We start from the raw sequence: 20,350 nt of genomic DNA, 5'->3' as shown, positions 1-20,350 counted from the left end.
GCAAAGTTGCCAAAGCTGGCCCGGAACTGGCAATCTTCCTGTCTCAGTCTCCTGAGTGGTTAGGATGATAGGTGTGTACCTCTGCATCTGGCTGGACCCCCATATTCTTGGTCCAAACTCCACCTTGACCTTCCAAGTTCACAAGAACTTATTCACAAGAGACATCTCCATGTATAAGAGAACACACTCATGTTCAGACACACAGACACTTCCACAGACCCACAAACACAATAGAAGTCAACAGAGGCCACCTTTCACCAGCATGGTGCTCCTGGCTCAGAGGGAGCCCCAGCACATCCAATCCATCCATCGGGATGAAAGCCAGGAGAGTCCCAGGCCACTCCCTCCGGCCTGACCCAAGAAGCCACTTACTCATCATCTCCCCCGCACAGTTTTAGCAGAGCCTTCTTGTACTCGCCAGAGGTGTCATTCTGGGAAGAAAGAGAAATAAAGGTGACCTCTCACCCAGCCCTGGGTTCTTCTCAGACAGAAGGCAAGGTTCTGCATAGCCCAGAAGAGTGGAGGGCTGCACACACATTCACAGCGAATGAGTGTGGAGGTGTCCTAGACCACCTAACAGGGTGGGCTGGTCAATATTTAACAACAGGCTCTCGGGGGTGGGGGGAAGGAAGAAAAGTAGGAAGGAAAAAAGGTATTCGCCAATTTCTGTGGTGTAAATACTTCCCAAAATGGAGAATTCTTGCTGCCAGATGCCAGCGTGAGAGAGCCTCAGCACACCACTGCCACCAGAGTCCCTAGCCCAGCTCTTCTAAGGGAAATATTCCATGGAACTCAGGTTCCATGAAAGAAAACATTGGGAAATGCTAAAAGTCAAACACCTATATATCTGATAGATAACACGTATCAATAATAAATGGCATATTCTATAGCCTGCTTGAGGTTTCTTAATAAACTTCAAAATATTAAAGGCTATGAGAAGTTACTGGTTTATCTTTGCACAAAATTTGGAAACATACCTTAGGAACACAAGTGAGATCTCTTGCCCTGTCACCAAAAAACTTCACTCCAAAAAAAAAAAAAAAAAAAGGAAAGCCCCCCTAATTTTATATCTGTCTTGTGAAAAAGAGGCTGGACACCTCACAAGCATCTCTGTCTGGCCCATGACCAGAGGGGTTCCTCAATTAACTCTCATTTATTCTTCAATGGGTACCATCTTCCAGCAGAATGTACATTCCCCCTGCCCCGGGCGGGGGTGGGGGTGGGTGACTCACAGTCCTTATCCTTAAATCAAATCATGTGCCCTCCACGATACAGCTCTGCCTTCCTTTTCAGCCTCACTTCTCACAAGCACTCCTGACACTTGAGACCTAAGACACAGGCTCCTGGAACTTCCAAGAGATCCCCAGCTTTCTCGGATGGTGCCTTTTCTCCTGGTAGTGGTTCCCAAGCCCTCTGTCTTGGAAGAAAGCTCTCTGCTCCCCACTGCACCCCTATGAGGTCTGCTGACCTTGATCATGCTGTAGAGGGACTTCTCATACTTGGTCCGGAAGATCTCCCGAATGTCCAGCATGTCCAGCTCACTGCGGGTGACCATGATGCGGATCAGGGTGTTGTCGCGAGTCCCCAGGCCCTGGAAGACAAGCAGGGTCAAGTAACGGGGCCTTGAGAGAAGGTTGTGGTGCTGACAGCCCCCAGTTTAGTTGCCAGTAAAGAATAAAAGAGGCAGACATTGACGTTCCCTCTGAAGGTCCCTGTGTGTCCCTTCTTGCTTTTTATAAACCTTGTCTTCTGTCTGAAAATATCATTTTCATCCTTGATTTCCCCTATAATTTTTATAATATTGCAACTCTAAGCAATACTTAGATGTGCACATTTTGGAACTTTGTAAAAATACTACTGTAGATTTATGTTTCCATGCTCCTCTGGGTGGACATGGGGTTGCTGCCCATTTTTTTCCTACAGATGATAATGTCACGAGCATTCTTAGGAGCACGTGTACAGGTAAACATCTCTCCAGAACTCAGCTGCCCAACCTCACTATGGCACACTGGCAGACAGAGCAGGGTGGGTAGTCGATTTTTCCCTTCTGGGATGGCCAAGAAGAGCCAGAGAAGCCTGAGCTCCTGGGCCTTGGGCCTCTGGCAGCCAATGACTGCATTCACCCACTCTGGTGTGCCACGGAAAGAGCCTCAGTTTCTCTGTCCTATGTGTAAAAACCTGTGAAATACTGTTCTCAAGAACTCAGCCAAAGGGGACCTGCTGGGTCATAAGGAGTGTTGGCAGTTACGTCACAATGTTTCCCGAAGTGTTTTGAAGCGTTCTTACCCATGCACATTGCACATAAACATTCTGGTTAATCACTAGTTTTTAAAAGTGTGGGCTGCTGACCCCCACACACGGCTGGATGGACTGGGTGTTGTCTGCCACCATACTTACTGTACGACTGATCACGAGGTCGGGGCAGGTATACCCGCGGCAGGATGTGTAAGCACTCAGTGTCCCAGGCTCCAGAGCTCACCTGGGACAGAGTGCCATCACCAAGGTGAGGCCCATGGCCAATCCCTGAGGGCTCTCTTTGGCCAGTGGACATCAAAGACTTGCCAGAGTCCCAACAGTCCTGTGAGGGGTGAGCAGAGCCCCCCACCCAGCCTGGTTCATATCAACCCCCCACATACCTTCATGGCCTTGAAGAGCCTTTCAGCAAAATACTCCGGGGTGCTGCGGACGCATTTTACTGGAAAAGGGAGGAAGAGGGAGAGTTATTCCGGCCACCTTGGAACACAGAGGGGATGGCGCCTGAGCCCTTCTAGGTTTCTGTATCTTAGAAGTCACCTAGTTCAGAGGCGGGAAGAACCCTGGCTCCTGATAGCTCTTAGCCCCAGAGCACCTTGAATCCATTTGCCTCTATCACAAACCCAGAGGGTAAAGAAATCAGGAAATGAGCCTGTTGAAATCTGGGTAGCCCATCTCAAAGGCCCACTTCATCTTTCTCATCCTTTCAGGTGTCACAGGGAACTAGGCCAGGTCAGGGGGTAGAGTCTGGGGTGGAGGTGGAAAAGGTGCATCTTTAGATTCTGCTACACCAGAAAGGTACTGGCAGCTGAATCACTTCCGATCTTGCCGGTAGCGTGTTCCTGACCCTGTCTACGTCACGTCACGTAGGGCTGGAGAGGGCAGCTCTGGGTGGGAAGATGAGGCCCTCCTCCACAGAATGCAAACACACAGCTTACTGCTGACTCAGCTGCTGTGACTCTTGGAATGTCAAACGTGCAAATGACTGGGGTCAGGCAGCATTTAACAAATAACTGGGGTCAGGCTCCCATTTAACAGACGGAGGACGTGAGGCCCAGTCAGGTTAAGTTACCTGCCCACCTAGGTCAACAGCAAATTTGGAAGAAGCCCTGATTTTTCTTTTGGTACTAGGGATTTAGCCTATGGGCACTGAGCCACATCCCCAGCCCTTTTTATTTTTTATTTTGAGACAGGGTCTCACTAAGTTGCTTAGGGCTTTGCTAAGTTGCTGAGGCTGGCTTCAAACTTGTAATCCTCTTGCCTCAGCCTCATGAGCTGCTGGGATTACGGGTGTGCGTCACCATGCCTGGCTATAAGCCCTGGGTTTGAATTTAAATTCCACCATTGATTGGTCAGCTCCTGGCATCCCACCATCAGAGCACCCCTAATTCATTATGAAACTACCCACTGGCATGTGACTCAGTCTCTGTGAGACTCAGTTTCCTCATCTGTGAAATGGAGATAATGACCGTGCCTGCTCAGTGTGGTGTGTGGTACAGCAGATCTTCCACATAAGCCTCTGATCATGGTCACCATTATCCCAACTCTAAGCTCAGCGCTTTCTCCCTCTACAGCATTGGAGGTCAGTAGCTGAGATTCAAATTGGCTTCCTGCAGCCAAGCTGCCCTGGCTCCACCTTTAGAATCCATGGCCCATCTGGTTTTCTCAACTTGATAACAAAGAGTTCCCCTCTTCCCTCACTCCTGGGCTGGTATCCCAGAATCCCTCAAAGGCCCTGGAAATGCAACATGAGGACCTACCCACGGCCAGCATTAGCTTCTCAAAGTCCCCAGACAGCTCCGCTCGGATGCTAGCTTCGATTGGCTTCCCCGTGGTCTTCAGATACTCATCAAACACTGAGTGAGACAGAGACAGGATGTCTGAGAGTGCCCCCTAACACTGAGAAGAGATAGGGACCTCAAAGGACAGGCTGCAGTAGGGGGCAGCTGTAGGTCTTCTTTGGAGCTTACCCAACCGAAGATGCTGCTTGCTGCGATTTCCCAAGATGTAAATGAACTGGGCCTCATCTGTTCCCCATTTCAGTTCCCCTGCCTCAAACAGGTCCTAAAGGGGAAGAGGTGGGATTTAACTCAGAAGAAACCTGAGGAGACACTGGCCAGGCCACTCAGAACCATACCAATAACTAGTGGCCTCTGGACCTCTGCATAAACCTCGAGTTCTTTCTTCCTTCCTTTCTGGAGAAGGTTCTATTCAACCTCATGTCCCAGATTAAATGTCCCATTCTTTCTCAAAGTACTCCCTAATGTTCCAGCAGGGTTCTCTTCCCCTTTTCAAGGCTCTGTGCCTTATGATCTGCTCATAGATCTGTCTCCTAACCATTGCTTTCCCTCCCAACAAGAAGGGATGATGTCATAGCATTCTCTTTACCTGTCCCTATAGTCACAACAACATAAGGCAGGGGCTGAAAACATTTGGACATTATGGTATATTGATAGAGAAGTGTCTGTGGGATCAACATGAGTTGTCTCTCCCAGTACTGTTTGATTTTGTTCATTAGCGATTACCCAATGCTTGGCAGAGTGCCCAGCACAGAGTAGGTGTTTAATTTCAAAAAAACATGAAGTAAACAAATGAATAAACAATGAAACCTCCAAAATACATCTCAGCAATTTTCTCTGTTATGCATCTTTGAAAGACAACTTAAACCTTTTCTTCAACAAAGTGCCAAATACTGAGGTATTTGATACAAATGGCTTCACCTCCAGCCTTTTTCAGGGCTCCCAACCTCTCCCCTCTCTCAAGGGTCCTCTGCTATGCCTTGGGGACCTCCATCAGGGCTCATTTACCTGGACATCCTGTTGTACCAAGTCCTCGCTCACTACATTGTCCTCCTCCCTGGTTCCCTGGATAGGGAGACAAGAAATAGGTTTCAAATACTACAGGGCCAGGAGAAGGACCTGGTGATGATGGTGGAGACAAGGAAGGCTGAGGAATCCCGGTGGTCCAGAAATGTCCAGGAGCAGTGACTAGGTCTGGAGAAACAGCAGCTACCAGTGGATCAAGATAGTAGCATCTATGCTGTAGGGAATCACGGGACCCCTCTCCCAGGCTGTGACCAAACAGGAGAGTCCTAAGAATAACCACGGTCCTTCCAGGTGCCCCTTCCAGGAGAATTCTGAAGACAGCCTCTGAGCTCTGTTTAGCCCCCGCCATAGGACCTGGCATTACCCACCACATATCCCTACAATGATACCACAGGGGCAAAGGGGCTGTGCATTTGCATTTTATTATTTGGAGCTCTCATACCTTAACCTAACTTAGCAATGAGGATTTGGAACTTGGGCCCCATGATCTGAGCTCCCAGGCTGCAAAGATTATCAGATCCCCTTGGTGCTTCGATTGCTCTGTGGAGCCCTCTGCTCCATCTGATAGAAGAGGCTTAGAAGCAGGAAGCTAATCAAAGGGACCAGGGCAAACCACACTGAGCTCCTTGAGCACATGGGCAGAGGTCTGCAGTAGGCCTGGCCAGGGCTGTGCTCCATCCTCTCTCCCCGTGACACTGGGTCTCAACCCCCTGGGCTTTCTCTGGGACTGACCATGCGATACAGCTGGCATGCCTGCAATCTGTGCCACACTGATGCCACTAGTTAGATGTGACGAGGCAACATCCCTGACTCCAAGATCCAGGAGTGGGAATCTCCTCCCCCCAAAAATAAACTTTGAAATGGGGCAAAGATCACACACTTCCTCACAACTGATAAATCCCCATCCTGTCAATATGAGGGGTAGGTTGTAATGGAAACAGGAAGAGATGAATTAGGAAGAATTAATGTAAAAGAGGGAAGGGGAAGAGAGAAGTGGAGAGAGGGACAAAGTGGTGGCTTGGTTTATTATTTATTTATTACTTACATTCCTTTTTTTCTTGAGACAGGGTCTCATTAAGTTGCTCAGGCTGGCCTTGAACTGTGATCCCTTTTCTTTAGCCTCCCAAGTAGCTGGGATTACAATGTGTCACTGTGCCCAGCTGCAATGGCTTGATTTATACATGAGGCTTCAGAAAGGTTTGGTCATTGGAGCTGGACTTGAGACATTGCCTTGCCTGTCCCCATAGTGCCAGGAAAATAAATGACACAGTGAAGCAGGCAAGAGAGACACGTTTTCCAGTCACTAAAGGCCTGATATTGCCAGAGTTTTCTATTAATCAAAGAATCTAGAAATCTGGTTACTGAGAAAATCTATTTTTGAATGTCAGCAATTAACTCAAAGTTTTTTGGTGTTTAAACATGTGGGAAAACAAAAGAAAAAAAAGTCCAACATGGTAGACTGAGTTCAGCCATGGAGAGCAGTGTGAGGCCTTCTTAGAGTCCTCTTGTGATGGACTTCATGGGCAGCAGGAAGGCAGCACAGCCTGGCGGTGGGTGATGTGATGCAGGTGGCCCTGCAGCACCATGTCCCTCCTGGTATCCCGGGCAGGTGCCATGGTTGGAGGAGCAGTGGCAAGAGGGAGGCCCAGAGAGGGGAGGAAGGAGTTCACAGGGAGAATACTGGTCACAAGACAGGAGCGTGTGCCAAGGATGTGTGGGTCTTCTGAAAGCACTGCACTATCCAGAAGGATGGGTCCAGGCCCACCCCCCGGGGGTCCCCAATTCCATACCCAGGTGAGCCAGAGAAACCGTCTTGGGATCCAGAGGCTAGGGGCAGTTGCAGGGTGGGCAATGAGGAAGGCAGAGCACAAGAGAAGGACCTTTCCCCAAAAGCCCCTCGAGGGGCCATTTGTCTGGGAGCCTGGAGGAGGCGCCCATGGTCCTCAGCCCGACTCTAGGAGAGAGCGCCAGGGAGGGGCTCAGAGGCTCATATGGATTAACTAACCTGGAGCAGGACCACCAGCATCTTCTGGAAATGGCCAGAGGTGTCGCCGATGATGTCAGACTCCAGGTCTCGCTCGTAGGCTGCAGAAAGGAACATGAGATCTAGCCTCATCCAGAGGCCTCAGGGATCCAGGACAAAGGTCCCTTGCTACCCCACAAAGGGACCTGTTTTGTTTCAAATCCCAAATCCAGTCTACAGGCCACTGTGGCAAGACCCAGAGTGTATGTGCAGTGGTTGGGACTATGACATCATGACATGAAGTCTATCTACTTCTCTCTGTCCCTTTTGGACCATCTGACTACGGACAATATTATTTCTCAAGGACAGTGGATACAGCTTTTCTTTGGTTCTTTCCAATCCACAGTGACAAGATTAACTGTCTGAAAGCCCCTGTTTGTCACTGGACTCTGAATAAAACATCACTTCCCTCTTGAAGGTCTTGTGTGATGCTGCCCATCCCTCTACCTCTTCCAGCCTTATCTGGCTACCAGTGCTTTCTACCTCAGGGCCTTTGGACTTGCTGTCCCCTCTGCCAAAAGGACTGTCTTTCCATTCTTCTCACAATTACTTCCTTGTTTCCTCCCAAGACAGGCTTTCCCTGGTGACTTATCTGAAGTGGGTCCTCCCTGTCAAAGTCTGATTCTTATTTGTTTCCTTCATAACATTTAACCCCAATGTTTATTATCATGTTTATCTGATTACCCATTTTTGTTTGTGTCTCTCTGTTATCTCATTCGTCTACCCACCACAGAGCAGGGACTCATTGGAAAGATGGACGGGTAGGTGGAAGAATCAGAGAGGCGATGGATAGTCTCAGTGTCCCCACCCTTGAAATCATCTTCATTTCATATCTGAAGATCCCCAGTGGCCCCTCCTGCCCATCTCACCATCTTTGTATGCTGCTACCAGTTGGTGGATCTGCTCATTTGTCCGGGAAGCCAAGATCTCAATGAGGCACTTCTCATCAGTGCCGATGCCCTGGAGAAAAGGCACACAGGAGTTAGGGGCAGGGGTGGTAGGACACCAGCCGCCCCTACTCAGGGTGCTCCCACCCCAGGTCTTGGGCACCAGTTGGGTTCTGGACCTGCAACTCTGGGCAGCTTGCTCTTGAATGTCTCATTAAGAAACTTGATCTTGCTTTTGCTTTTTGGCCTAGTTGTACCCCTGAAAGCCAGATGGGTCACCAGCTCATCTACTGGAGTCACCTGTGGAAAGCTGACCATGGCTCTCATTCTTGCTGTAACTTTCAAACTGCTATAGTCACACTGGGAAATATGGTCTCAACATGTGCCACCAGGGTGTCAGTAGGAGAGAGGACTCTTTAAATTGGACTAAGTGATCTTCCTTGAATGGATAATCCAAGACATCTACCCAATGAAAGGAAACATACTAGCTCTTTGTATACAAAATAAAAATCTTAAAACATCTGAGAGAGAGCGAGAGCAAGATTTTATCTTTCTGGGCCTCAGTTTTTTCATTTGTAAAAATGGAGATGATGCTAGTTGCTCTTCCAAACGCTAAGGGAGATTGAGAAGGCAATAGTCTCTCACGTAGCTAAGAGTATCAGTTTACGGAACGAATTCATGATTGATAGCTCATTGGCAGCAAAGACAGTATCACCTTATAGGAGGTGAAGTGCTAGGCACGATTAAGGGTTGTTTTTTTCTGTTGTTGTTGTTGTTTTGTTTTTTTGGTGCTGGGGATTAGAACCCAGGACCTTGTGCAAGCAAGGCAAGCACTCTACCAATCAATCTATACTCCCAGCCCTGATTATGGGCTTTTTAATATCTCCCTTCTTCCAGGAGGGCAATTCTCTGCCTCAATCAGATTAAACTTCTCCTCTTATCTTGAAAATACCTCCACAACCTCTCCTGCCATTTCCCCCAGCCTAGAATGACCTCTATACTCCTATCCATCAACCTTCTCCAGGTCTGGGGCTTAACTTGATCCTCTCATCTCCTGGGATGCCTCTTCCAACCACTCCAAGCCCAGGAACTTACCCTGTGGGCCTCTTTTAGGGTGTCCCTGGCCTGTTGCATGTTGGATACTTATTTGGGACTACAAGCTCCTAGTGTGGGGGTCTGGGCTGAGGGGTTTGCTTTGCTCCGACATCTGTCCACATCTGCCTGCTCTGGGGTAGGGTTTTGGCAAGCTGCCTCTTGGAGCAAGACACAGCTGCTGGGTGGGTGCAGGGCTCACTAGATGTTTGCTATAGAGCCCGGGATCTTCCCATCACCATACCCCCATCCCTTACATGCACATATTCATCCCCGTTTCTTACCGAAATGGCATCTTTAATTTCTTTGGCATCACTATAGGCAAGTGGCCTCATCAGGCCCACGATCAGCCGTTCGAACTTCCCCGTCAGCTCATACTTCAAGTCAGCAATGAGGTCCTGGGGGGTGGGGAGGTGCAGTGATAATAATAAGAATTACATTTAATGAGCACTTACTCTGACAAGCACTGAGGTTAGTAATCTTTCTGAATCATGGCTTTTGGAAATATGCGCCATCATCAGTCCTTAGAAAGCCATCATCAGTCCTTAGAAACGGCCTTAGAGACCTCAGGGAATGTGCCCAAAGTGACCCAGCCAGCCAAGGGGCTGTGCAGGTTCAAGTCCACAGCACTGTGCCCCTCCCCATCGTCAGCTTCCTTGTCCACCATGTGTCTCTCCCACAGTCTGGGATTCTACAGAGTGGACACCACTGAGATCTTATTCCCTAGCACAGCCCTGATACATGGCACAGAGCACAGCATACAGCAGGTGCTCTAGACATACTCGAGACTGAAGGAAGAAAAAGAGGAAGAACAGGCTCTGGATGCAGGAGTGTCAGCAGAGGCTGACCTGGAGAAAGAGACTCAGAACCAGAACACAGGCGAGTGGCATCCTCCCCGCCCACCCCAGAAGCCCTCCAGCTGCTGGGCTTACCTTGCCATAGAGGGACTTGTAGCTCAGGCAGATCTCCTGCCTCTGTTTATTGCTCCGGGAGGTGATCAGCTCCAGTATGGCCTCCTTGTCACTGCCTGGAAGAGGGGAGGGCACCGGTCACCCCACCCACTCTGCCTTCAGGAAGCCCACTGGTGCTCCCTTTCCTGGGCACAGCCTTGCAGTCCCCTGAAGTCATCAGCTCACAAGGAGGAGGTGATGAGCACAGGATCCATGGGCATCTTTCAAGTTCCCACTGAAGAGGGTCATAGCACACACAATATCTCAACTCAAAGGGCCCTCATCCAGCTTCTGCACCATGAAGGAAACCGGGGCCCAGAGAGGGGCAAGGACTCACCCAGAGTCTCCCAATGAGCCAGACTTAGAAGCCAGGTTATCTATGACCTGGTACAGGGTTCTTTCAATCACAGGATAAAAGTAAGAGAACAATAAGTGCCACCCTCAGTGGTCACCCTAAAGAAAGGCAGGGGGTTGTCATCAGAAGGGGGCTCTACCAAGGAGGTTTCAACTACACCAATGAAGCACTAGTTCCTTTACTTGGGTGGTAGATCTATGGGTGAAGTTTCTATTCTTTTTTTTTTTTAATATTTTTATTTTTTTTACTTTTCGGCAGACACAACATCTTTATTTTATTTGTATGTGGTGCTGAGGATCGAACCCAGCACCGCGTGCATGCCAGACGAGTGTGCTACCGCTTGAGCCACATCCCCAGCCCCTCTATTCTTCTTTATACCTTTTCTGTTGACCTGAAATGTTTTATTATAAAATTGAGAAAAATAAAAGAAGGAGACAAAAAACAACAACAACAAAAAAGGGAGAGTCGTGGCTTGGTGAGAGAGCACTTGGTGAGAGGTGCTGGGTTTGATCCACTGTAAAAAAAAAAAAGGAGGAAGAGGAGGAAGAAGGAATATACATTTCACCACCTCACACCTCTGCAACACCAGGACTCTGGGCTATGCCCACTTTTGGGACTACTCTTAACATCCAGTGAATCCTCCTTCCAGTAGGACCCACTCAGGTTGGTCTAGCACCCACCGAAGCCCTTCATGGCGGTGTACAGAGCCTCAGCATCCTGGCTGGGATCAAAGTCTGGGAAGTTGTGAATAGAGCCCCGGTACTTGGCACCCTGTGGAGAGAAAAGCAGAGGATGAGATGCTGACCTTGGACTTGGACTGGGCTTGCAGCCTCAACCTCTGGGCAGATACCTAACCCATATAATACCATATCCACACTCAGCCCCGGACCCTGCAAAATCAAGTTCTGATCATATAAACCGCTGGTAAGGGTAAGGATGATTCTCTTGTGCCACTGCTCCAACCTGCCCAGAGGGCAGTGCTACTTCTCCAAGGGAAGGTGGCTGAGCCAAGGCCCATAGCCCCACACCACCTTCCACCCCCAGGGGAGGGTTTAAAAAGCTGGCTGATGGAGGGGATGGAAAGGAACCCTGTGAGAGTAACAGGTGCCCCTCCTACTTTCATGGCGCTTTATAGTTCACAAAATCCTTTCATCTGCGTTATTGTGATTATTTTAGCAACTATAGGAGCACTTATGATGATCTCTATCACAGAGACAGGCAGCCAAGCACAAAGAAAGAACCACTCGCAGGAAGTCACACAGATCCCAGACCTCGTCCCTGCTCCCCTCTGCTCTCCAGCTCCACAAACCTGGCCGCTGTCAGCTACTCAGGGTGAGGTCTTGGGCCCAGGGGACCTGGAACCACCCTTGAGTTCAATGCCAAGACAAGGTGCTACCTCTCTGGGCTCGGTAAACTGAACTGTGAACTGGCATCTAAGGACAAGCTGGCATGGTCCTTGCAGGCAAGGAGAGGAGGGCAGAGAGCCAGGAGGTGCAGACATGGAATCTAAACTGAATGCACAATGGGCTGGTTCACAGAGAAGTCAGATATGGGTCAGCCATGCCGTGCTGAGAAGTCTGGGGTCCAGGAGCAGGAAGAGCAGGGAGAGCCGAGGACGTCAGAACCCACCCCATACGGTGGCACTTCATCTATGCCAGACCCAACGCTGGGAGCTGAAGACGTGGGGAGAGAAGAGGGGCCTAGCTCTGTCTTTCACGAGCTCCTTCCTAGCTCTGAGCAGAGACAAGCAGGCAAATTAACATAAAGCTTGTAATGAATACCTTAAGACAGAAGCAAGGTAATGTGGGAGACAGCAGAGGCTAATTCCAGCTAAGGCCTCAGTGGGGTGGGGGACCAGGTCAGGCACCATGGAAAGAGTTGTAGGGGTCAGGGTGGCCCGAAGACTGTGCCTTTCCAGGAGTGAGACAGGCAGAACAAGCCCCTTACTGACCAGTGTCTCCCAGGGCCTGCACTGCAGGACCCAGCCAGGCGCCTGCGTGCTCCTTGGTTTATGTCTGCAGAGGCTGACTCCCCTGAGGTATGCACGCGTGGGCGCAGTGTTGCTATTTAAAGTCCTGACGGTGCGGGTGACCAGAAAGGGACACTGCCTTCTTCCCGCCATCCATGAATCTCCTGCAACCTGATCATACCCTTGGGCAGAGAAGGAAAGCTTAAGACAGGTCAAATACATGGACCAGGACACATTGTAAGGAGCTCAGAGAACAGAATGGTGACTTTTCCTATGGCCAGGCTCCCTCTGCCTTACTTCACATCTCATGGGCATCTTCACCTGGGCAGGCATTCCAATCCAGGAACCCCAGAGGGCAGGCACCAGACCCACCCCGTATACGGCTCAGGGACTGACAAAGGAGACTCAAGTACTTGTCACATGAATAAATGAACAGGAGAAAGAACAACTGGCCTCCTCCAGGAAATTTTACCTCCCACCCTTGGAGTTTCTCTCTGGATACTCCCAGCCCAGCAATACTAGAAAAGAAGAGCTCTGGGATCAGCTTCTGGGATGGATGGAGAAACGACGGTTTAGAGATCAGAATGACTGCTTTGCAAGGGGCCTTAAGATCCGTTAGTCCTGCTTTCCTCTTGATTCTTGACTCCATGGAGGACAGGGACTGTGTCATGAATAAGACAAGTAACTGTGCATAAGGAGAATAACTGGGTACAGAGAATGGAAAGGGCTCTGTACCTGACAGTTGCACAAATCAATGAAGGCACTCCTCAGGCTCTGAGATGAAGGATGCTTAAAGAGTAAGGCAGGCAGATTGAGGAGTGGGTGGAGTGTTTTCCTGAGTTTCTAGCAAAGTTCTCTCCAATGCTGGGAACCCTGAGACAGGCACTGTGAGCACCAAGCTTTGAAAGATGCCACTAGGGCCAAGTCTTCTAGGGTCTGTCTGGCCCCTTTGCAGGCTGCTGTTGCCATGATCCTTGGTTGATTTTCTCTCCACCTGTCCTAATCCACAGTGGCTCCAGCCTTCCTGCCACTCTTCCCTGGCTTACTTGGAACAAGGAAGGGAAAGCTCCCTAGGAACCACACATGGGCCAGGCGTATTGGCTCACACACCTGTAATCCCAGCAACTTGGGAGGCTGAGACAAGAGGATCACAGGTCGGAGACCAGTCTAGGCAACTTAGTAAGGCTCTGTCTCAAAACCAAAAAGGGCTGGGGATGGAGTTCAGTGGTAGAGTGGCCCTATATTCAATCCCCTGTACAGCAAAAGATAAAAAATAAAAACAAAAAAACCACATGTGGTTCCAAAGACCCAAAATACAGAAGGCAGATGACATATCAAGACCACACAGAAAGTCAGAGGCCTGGCTGGGAAAGGAATCCAAGGCTCTTTCTAACAGACCAAACTTTCTTCCTTCCCCCTGGTTGCCATCTGGGATGGGGCTGGAGATGGGAAGGGCCAACCATCACGCAGCCTAGGACTTCTGCTCTGGCCAGTGATGTCCCCCTGTCCCTGTCCTTGAATTCTAAGCATTTGAGTTATTTCACTCACCATCATTCCTCCATTAATCCTCTGCTGGAACTGGCTCCTTTGGGGGTAGACCCATTTCCTCCCTGTGCCATTCTGACCCCATTTTCAAGGCTATAAATAGGCAGTAGTGCTGGCCAAGTCTTTGTACCCTAAGTGCTTCTCATATTCAGATGCTCCTGTTTCCAGGGCAGCAAGGGCCAGGGCCTCCCTACAGTTCATTCATTCATCCCCTCATTTAAGCAATCAAGCAACATTTACTGAGCATCTACTGAGTGCTGGGACCAGGGACCACTGAGATCTCCTAGGCCGGAAGAGAAGATGCACTGCAGCTGCAAATGTAATTCAGTGGGGTAGGCATTATAATGAGAGCAGCAAAGGAGCCAGAAAAGGAACCTTTAGGTCTCTTTCCTTTAGGAAGCTGTGTCTAGCTCACTGATGTATTTCCAGCACCTAACACAAGGCCGGGAGCAGCCAGGCACTCACTAAATATCTGTTTTATAAATGGATCTATGAATGACTGAACTCATGTGCTGAGCAGGTCAGAGAAGGCTTCCTGGAGGTGACCTCTAAGCCGAGTTCTAAAAGATGAGTAACAGCTGGCCCCAGGGAGCAGAGCAATGGAAAAGGCACCAAAAGAGGAGACACATGGCAGAGGGCTGGGGTAGGGTCAAGGAACACTCTGGAAAGCAAGCCCAGATTCTTGAATGCTTAGGGGCTGGTGTCCAGAGTCGCTAGGATGGGATGTGGCTGGAGAGTGATGTAGAAGAGCAGAGAAAAGCAAGTCACTGAGGCTGTAATGCTGCCCAGTGGCTCCAGTCCTGGCTGGGCTGCCCTGGGCACTCCCCTTGGCTACAAGCTCCTGGTACTGTGGTCCTCATCCATTAAACAGAGCACCTGCTCACGACACTGTTCCAGTATTGGACTTTAAAAAAAAAATCCAGTTGACCCACACGACTTTTATGTAGACTAAAAGCAGTTAAATAACAGCAAGTTTCATATGGTTCAAACTGATGCCTTTCTCAAGGTTGGTACGTGAGATCTGGAAAATGTTTAACTTGTCTGCTGCGGCGGGGGTTTGGGGGAAGTGAACAAGTACCGGGGTATGCTTGAGCAGGCTGCTGCTGGAGCAGGTCTCTGAGCTCATAGTCAGATGCCCAAAGATCAAGGAATCATAAGCTGCCAGGAGGGGACAAGGAGAAGATGGAAGTCTGTCCCTAGGATGAAGGACTGAAGAGATGGCAGCAGACTACCCTTTGTTGCCCCTCCATTGTGACCCTTCTCCCTCTCTGGACAGTGCAGGTGAGTGGGGGTGACCAAGGAAGGGGCTGAAGGTGACAGATGAGGCCATGCCCTGCCAGGAAAGGGTGTCCAATGACCTTCTCAGAGCTTGGCCAAAATGTCCACTTAGAGACAAGCTTAGCTTAGTGAGGCGCAAGCCCAGTCTCCTATGCAGTTCTTTACACAAGAATAACAAAAGTGATCTCCTGTTAGGCTAGTTACCCTGGGACCCCACGTGGTGGGGGGAGCTTCGCACTGGTCACATGTAGAACCACAGAGACAGCTTCTCAAAGCACCCAGGCGCAGACTTCCCACTGCTGTCAGTCATTCTCACACCCACGGTGTGAATTCTGTATCTCTAAGTGTCACCTGTATGGCTGCCCAAGCCTCTCCTCATCCCTCTGACCCTGACTTCCTATCACACCGGTGACAAGATCCTGGCCACAGGTACTCATAATGGAGGGAGGGGACAGCAGGGAAGGGACTTTCCGTCCTGAAATATTCAGCAGGTCCTGGTGCCAGCTGGTGAGCAGCCAGAGCCCTGGGGCTCTGTGGTCTGAGGCCCCTCCCAGGCTGTTGCTGGAGCAGGTGTCCCTGGTCTCTCAAAGCTGAAGCAGGCGTCCCCAGAGAGACGGCTGGCTGCACAGGACCTCAACTGATAGGACTTGACCCAGGCCTCATCTCCATAACTCCCAGAATTCCTGGCACCAGCACCTGCCCTTCTTGCCATGTCCCCAAAGCCTTTCTACATTCAACATTGCATTCTGACCCAGAACATTCCACGAAACCGAGGCCACAGAGACATGCCTCCTGGGAACTTCTGTGACATGGAAGTATTTCCTCATGCTTTTGGGTTTAAAGTTCCCCTCTTCTGGAAGGAGACATGGGAGGACAGCACAGTCACCATGGTGGGAGGAACTGGAGGCAGGTGATCAGACCTGAGAAGAGTGTGTTTGCGTGTGTTTGCACATGGGGGTTGGGCCCTGGAAACAGAGTTAAGAACTGGAGCAAGAGACACAAACTCTAGCTCAGTGGCCAGAAGACCTTTGTCATCTTCCTCTAATCTTGTCCTCTGCAACCTCTCCCTGCCCCAGCTGCTGCACTCTGAGCACACCAAATTACTCTTCCTCCCGGACCACACTGTTCTCTCCCTGCTCTGGCCTGATTCAGCTGTTCCTCCCTAGGCCATGCCTCAGTCCTCTGGTGTCTCCTCTGAGTAGTTCTCTACAGGCCACTGTCCCCATCCTCTCTGCTTGCCCCAGAGCTCCCGTATTTCCCCATCAGAGCACTGTGCACGAGGTACTGACCCTCCATGGGAGGAGGGCCCCCTAAGGCCCTGCTACTCTGGGACTTGATTGCAGGGGTCTATTGGCCCCTGGTCCCTGACAATAAAAACAATGATCATCCAGGGACTGGGCCTGGCCCTAGAGCATTGGCCCAGAATTCCAAAGCTCCATGCCTCAGGTCCTGGTTCCTCTGGTCCACTTGGGTCATCTGGCACCCTTCAATGCAAATGCCCATCTGGTCTGACTGCAGATGGGAAATGGGGAAACGGCAAGAGCTCTGCTCTGGAATTTTGCCCATAACCACAAATACTCTCTCCTTGTGGTCAGAGGCCACCATGCAAAGTGTGTTCCTAAGGGACTGGCAGGGAGGCCACACTGGAGTTCTCCTGAGGGTGCTGGTCCTATGTCACATAACACTGCTCTACACAAGCCCTGGGTATCCTTCAGGCCCCAGTTCATAGGGTGGCAAGTCACGAACATAAGGGTGAAGTTCTTTGCACTGAGTTCAGCCACCTTGTAAGGGGGAAATGAGCCCCAAGGAGAGTGAAGAACTCCTAGCTCCAAAGGGGCCATGACTCTAGAGGGACCCCAGGCCCGGGGAAGGCAGAGCTCCGTGTCCCTCAGTTTTATTCTCCCCCTCCAATGCCATCATCCCACTGACCACACCTCTTTCTGTAAGGCTGACCACCAGGGACCACTCTCAGGCCAACTTTGGCACAAGGTGACCCCTTGGGCTGACTATGAATAGACCCCAGTCTTAGCCACACAGGAGTTCAAGTTCCAACATGTCTCCTATTCTCCTCCCAGCAGCATGGGCAGACAGAATGAGAGAGTGAGCTTAGAGTCTTCCAAGCCAGGGAAATATAATCCTGACTGCGTGTGACAGGGAACATCCCCATCTCCAGGGCAGAGAGGACTTTATTGCTTCTTGGCTTGTTGAGTATCTGTCTCCTTTCTTGGGGAACCACTCTTGGGCCATGCAGTTCATGTGAAACCAACTCAACCTCCTGGTTCCAAGAGAGGGCATGTTACCCAGGCCAAGCCAGCAGGAACGAAACCCGAGTCTTCCCCTGGAAGCATGCGTTGGTTTCTCCTGGTCTACTAAAGCAGAGGAATGGAAACCTGGAGCTGCTGGTAACTAATGTGCCAGGCAAAGAAGGACCTACTCAAGAATAAAGCCAGCCAGAGAAGCTCACTCACAGAGAAAGAATCCTGACTATCATCTGGGCCCCTGGATCTATCCAGACTTGAAGTCCTGTGCTTCTTGATCATTTGGGCCAATGAGCATCCTTTTCTGCTTAGGATATTGTATAGCATCACTGGTGACTTGCTTCTGAAGAGCTGTGACTTTTAATAGGACTTAAACACATTTCCTGATGGTTTTAGGCTGAAGGTTATCAGAGGGTCTCTGCAGGAGGTCTAATGACTCTAGGGGGATCCTAGGCCCAGGGAAGACAGGGCACAACCTTCAGGAGAGAAAGGTCCCCTTACCTGTGCTGGATTGGCCATGGTGTCAGGTTCTGCAGCAGAAACCACTGTGGAGAAGAAAAAGAGTTCGTGAGATTCCCCTGAATTCTGATCCTTTCCTTTCTTCACCCCCACCCTAATTTTCTTTCCAGCTGCCTCAAGCCCCTCCGGTTAAACCACATCCAAAGACCTGGTCTGGCTTAGTACCTTTTTTCAGATGACAATCCATACACTAGATGGTGTCCAGACAGTCACACCAGGGCGAGCCAAGAGGGCGGGTGGGCAGGACCACTGACCCAGCAGCCTCCAGGCCCTGCAGAGCACTTGCCCAGACACTAACCCTCCTCACATCATCCTTCCAACCCACCCCTCTCGAGAGGAGGAAAGGAGGCTGGGGTGCCGCAACGTGTGATCCGAGGTCAACCAGCTTAGAACTGAATCCGACCACTTCAGCTTCCAAGTCAGATCCCAGATTCCAGAGTCCATGCTATCTGCAGCCTGTGTGGCCTTTCTCCAAGTCACCAAGAATGGCTTCAGAACCCAGGACTTCTGGTGTGCAGATGGGGGCAGGGGCTCCCATCCACACCTCTCCTAGGTCTACCATTCATTACCACCTGTCCCGAGTTAGACCCTGCTCTAGGACAGCAGGTATAGGAGAGCTGAAATCCCTGCTTTCCTGGAGGTTGAGTCCTAACGGGGAAGAGTGACGAATGCATACCTCAAGTGGTGGTAAGGACCACCAAAAAGACAAAGCTTGGCCAGGAGAGTGACAAAGGCGCGATCTCAAGTGGCTGCTCAGAGGGTGTCATGAAGCCACCACAGAGCTTGGTGTGGCTCAGGTGGCCGTAGGAAGGAGGTTGACAGGACTGGGGCAGGAGGCCAGTGCCTCAGGCCACTGTGCAGGCTGAAGTTTTGCTGGGGGAGTGGCAAATGCCTGTCATCTCAAAGACTTGGGAGGGAGAGGCAGGAGGATGGCAAGTTCAAAGCCAACCCGGGCAACTTTGCAAGACTCTGTCTCAAAAAAGGTGTGTGTGTTGGGGGGGGGGGGATTGTGCTGACCTGGGGATTGGGGATGTAACTCAGTGGGGAAATACCCCAGTTTCACTTCCCAGTACAAAAAAAAAAAGTCTGATTTTTTTTTCCTCTGATCAATTTCCTCTGATGAGTCAAGGCCATTGCAGGGGATCTGAACAAGACACATGATCTCATGGAGAATGGATAAGGAGTAAGGGGTGGTGATGTCAGGAGCCAGGGTCTACAGTGAAGAAACAAGAGACACAGGTACATTACCTACAAATAAATGAAAAAGAGGATGTAACTGGTTTGGAAAGGGGAAGGGAAGTGGGCAGGTGCTGGGCTAATGAGAACTCTCAGCAGAAAGGCAAGAGATGAAAGCTAAGCAAACTTTTCAGGATAAAAAGAGGAGAAATGAAGGAACTTTGCTTTCCGTAGTAAACAGGCCTGTGTGATCTCATCTCTTTCAACCATGTCTATGTATTGCTTTTTTTTTTAATATTTATTTTTTAGATTTATGTGGACACAGTATCTTTATTTTATTTTTATGTGGTGCTGAGGATTCCAGGGCCTCGAGCATGCTAGGCGAGCGTCTACCACTGAGCCACAACCCCAGCCCCTGTGTATTGTTTTTTAAAAGTAAAAATAACAAATTTACTCAGTAAGACCCACAAGGAACAGAATTGAAAGGGGTGGTGGAAACCAAGGAGACAGTCCAGATCAATGCTTTTTATTCCTCTACATACCCCTCAAACCTCAGAGGAAATCTTGTAGACCTCAGCCCCTGACCTTACTCTTTGGGGGACACTGGACATGGTGGGACAGAGTGGAAAGAATGTAGGTTTTAGAGTCAGAGCGACCTGGATTGGAATGTTTGTTTTGTCATCTGAAGCTATGTAACCAAGGTCTCACTGCTCTATTTCTGGGTTTATCTTAAGCACAAAACTGGGGCTTTCCCTTTTCTGCCTTTCAGGGTTGTTGGAGGATGAGACCGAAGTCATCTCCAGGGCAGCAGGGACAGTCATATTCTCAGTAGACGGTGGAATTCACTGTACTGGTGTGGGGTTGAGGACAGGAGCTTTGTTCATGTGTTCCCACTGCCTGATGAGCTCCCCAAACTGCAGCAAAGGACATTTATCAGATGGGGTTGGGAGTGAAGGGGACCTGCCTGCAAAGCCAGCTCAGCTGAGCTCAGCTCAGCTCTGCTCACAAGGAAACCCTACTGTCGCCCTGGCAACCAGGGGCCTCTTGGTACAAATATGCAGCTTTTACCAGGAAATGGAAACTATATCCCCTCACAGTGTGTGTGTGTGTGCGCGTGTGTTTTGGGGACTGACATCCACCCCAGACTGGGCTGGCAGCCAGCTCTGGATTTCCCCAGGTCTGGGGCATGATGGGGTGGGGGTCAAAGGGTGAGGGAACCC

General features: G+C 50.1%; 1 protein-coding gene across 2 annotated transcripts in view; it reads right to left on the bottom strand.

Moving 5' to 3' along the window:
- Anxa6 (annexin A6) overlaps positions 1-20,350 on the bottom strand; it is a 51,496-nt gene that overhangs the window by 23,101 nt on the left and 8,045 nt on the right. For both annotated transcript variants that reach the window (XM_015492713.2, XM_015492714.2), the window contains exons 2-13: positions 17,937-17,980; positions 11,066-11,156; positions 10,013-10,107; positions 9,365-9,478; positions 7,971-8,061; positions 7,084-7,163; positions 5,061-5,117; positions 4,224-4,317; positions 4,014-4,109; positions 2,637-2,695; positions 1,469-1,591; positions 373-431 (exon numbers count right to left, since the gene is read on the bottom strand). In XM_015492713.2, coding sequence (XP_015348199.1) covers positions 373-431; positions 1,469-1,591; positions 2,637-2,695; positions 4,014-4,109; positions 4,224-4,317; positions 5,061-5,117; positions 7,084-7,163; positions 7,971-8,061; positions 9,365-9,478; positions 10,013-10,107; positions 11,066-11,156; positions 17,937-17,954 — 977 coding nt within the window. In that variant the 5' untranslated portion in view covers positions 17,955-17,980. The remainder of the gene's footprint in view (positions 1-372; positions 432-1,468; positions 1,592-2,636; positions 2,696-4,013; positions 4,110-4,223; positions 4,318-5,060; positions 5,118-7,083; positions 7,164-7,970; positions 8,062-9,364; positions 9,479-10,012; positions 10,108-11,065; positions 11,157-17,936; positions 17,981-20,350) is intronic.

The sequence above is a fragment of the Marmota marmota genome, unplaced genomic scaffold (assembly GCF_001458135.2).
Source record: "Marmota marmota marmota unplaced genomic scaffold, marMar, whole genome shotgun sequence".
Classification (NCBI taxonomy): Eukaryota; Metazoa; Chordata; class Mammalia; order Rodentia; family Sciuridae; genus Marmota; species Marmota marmota.
The sequence above is the reverse complement of the archived record's forward strand: the minus strand, read 5'-3'. Positions and strand labels throughout refer to the sequence as shown.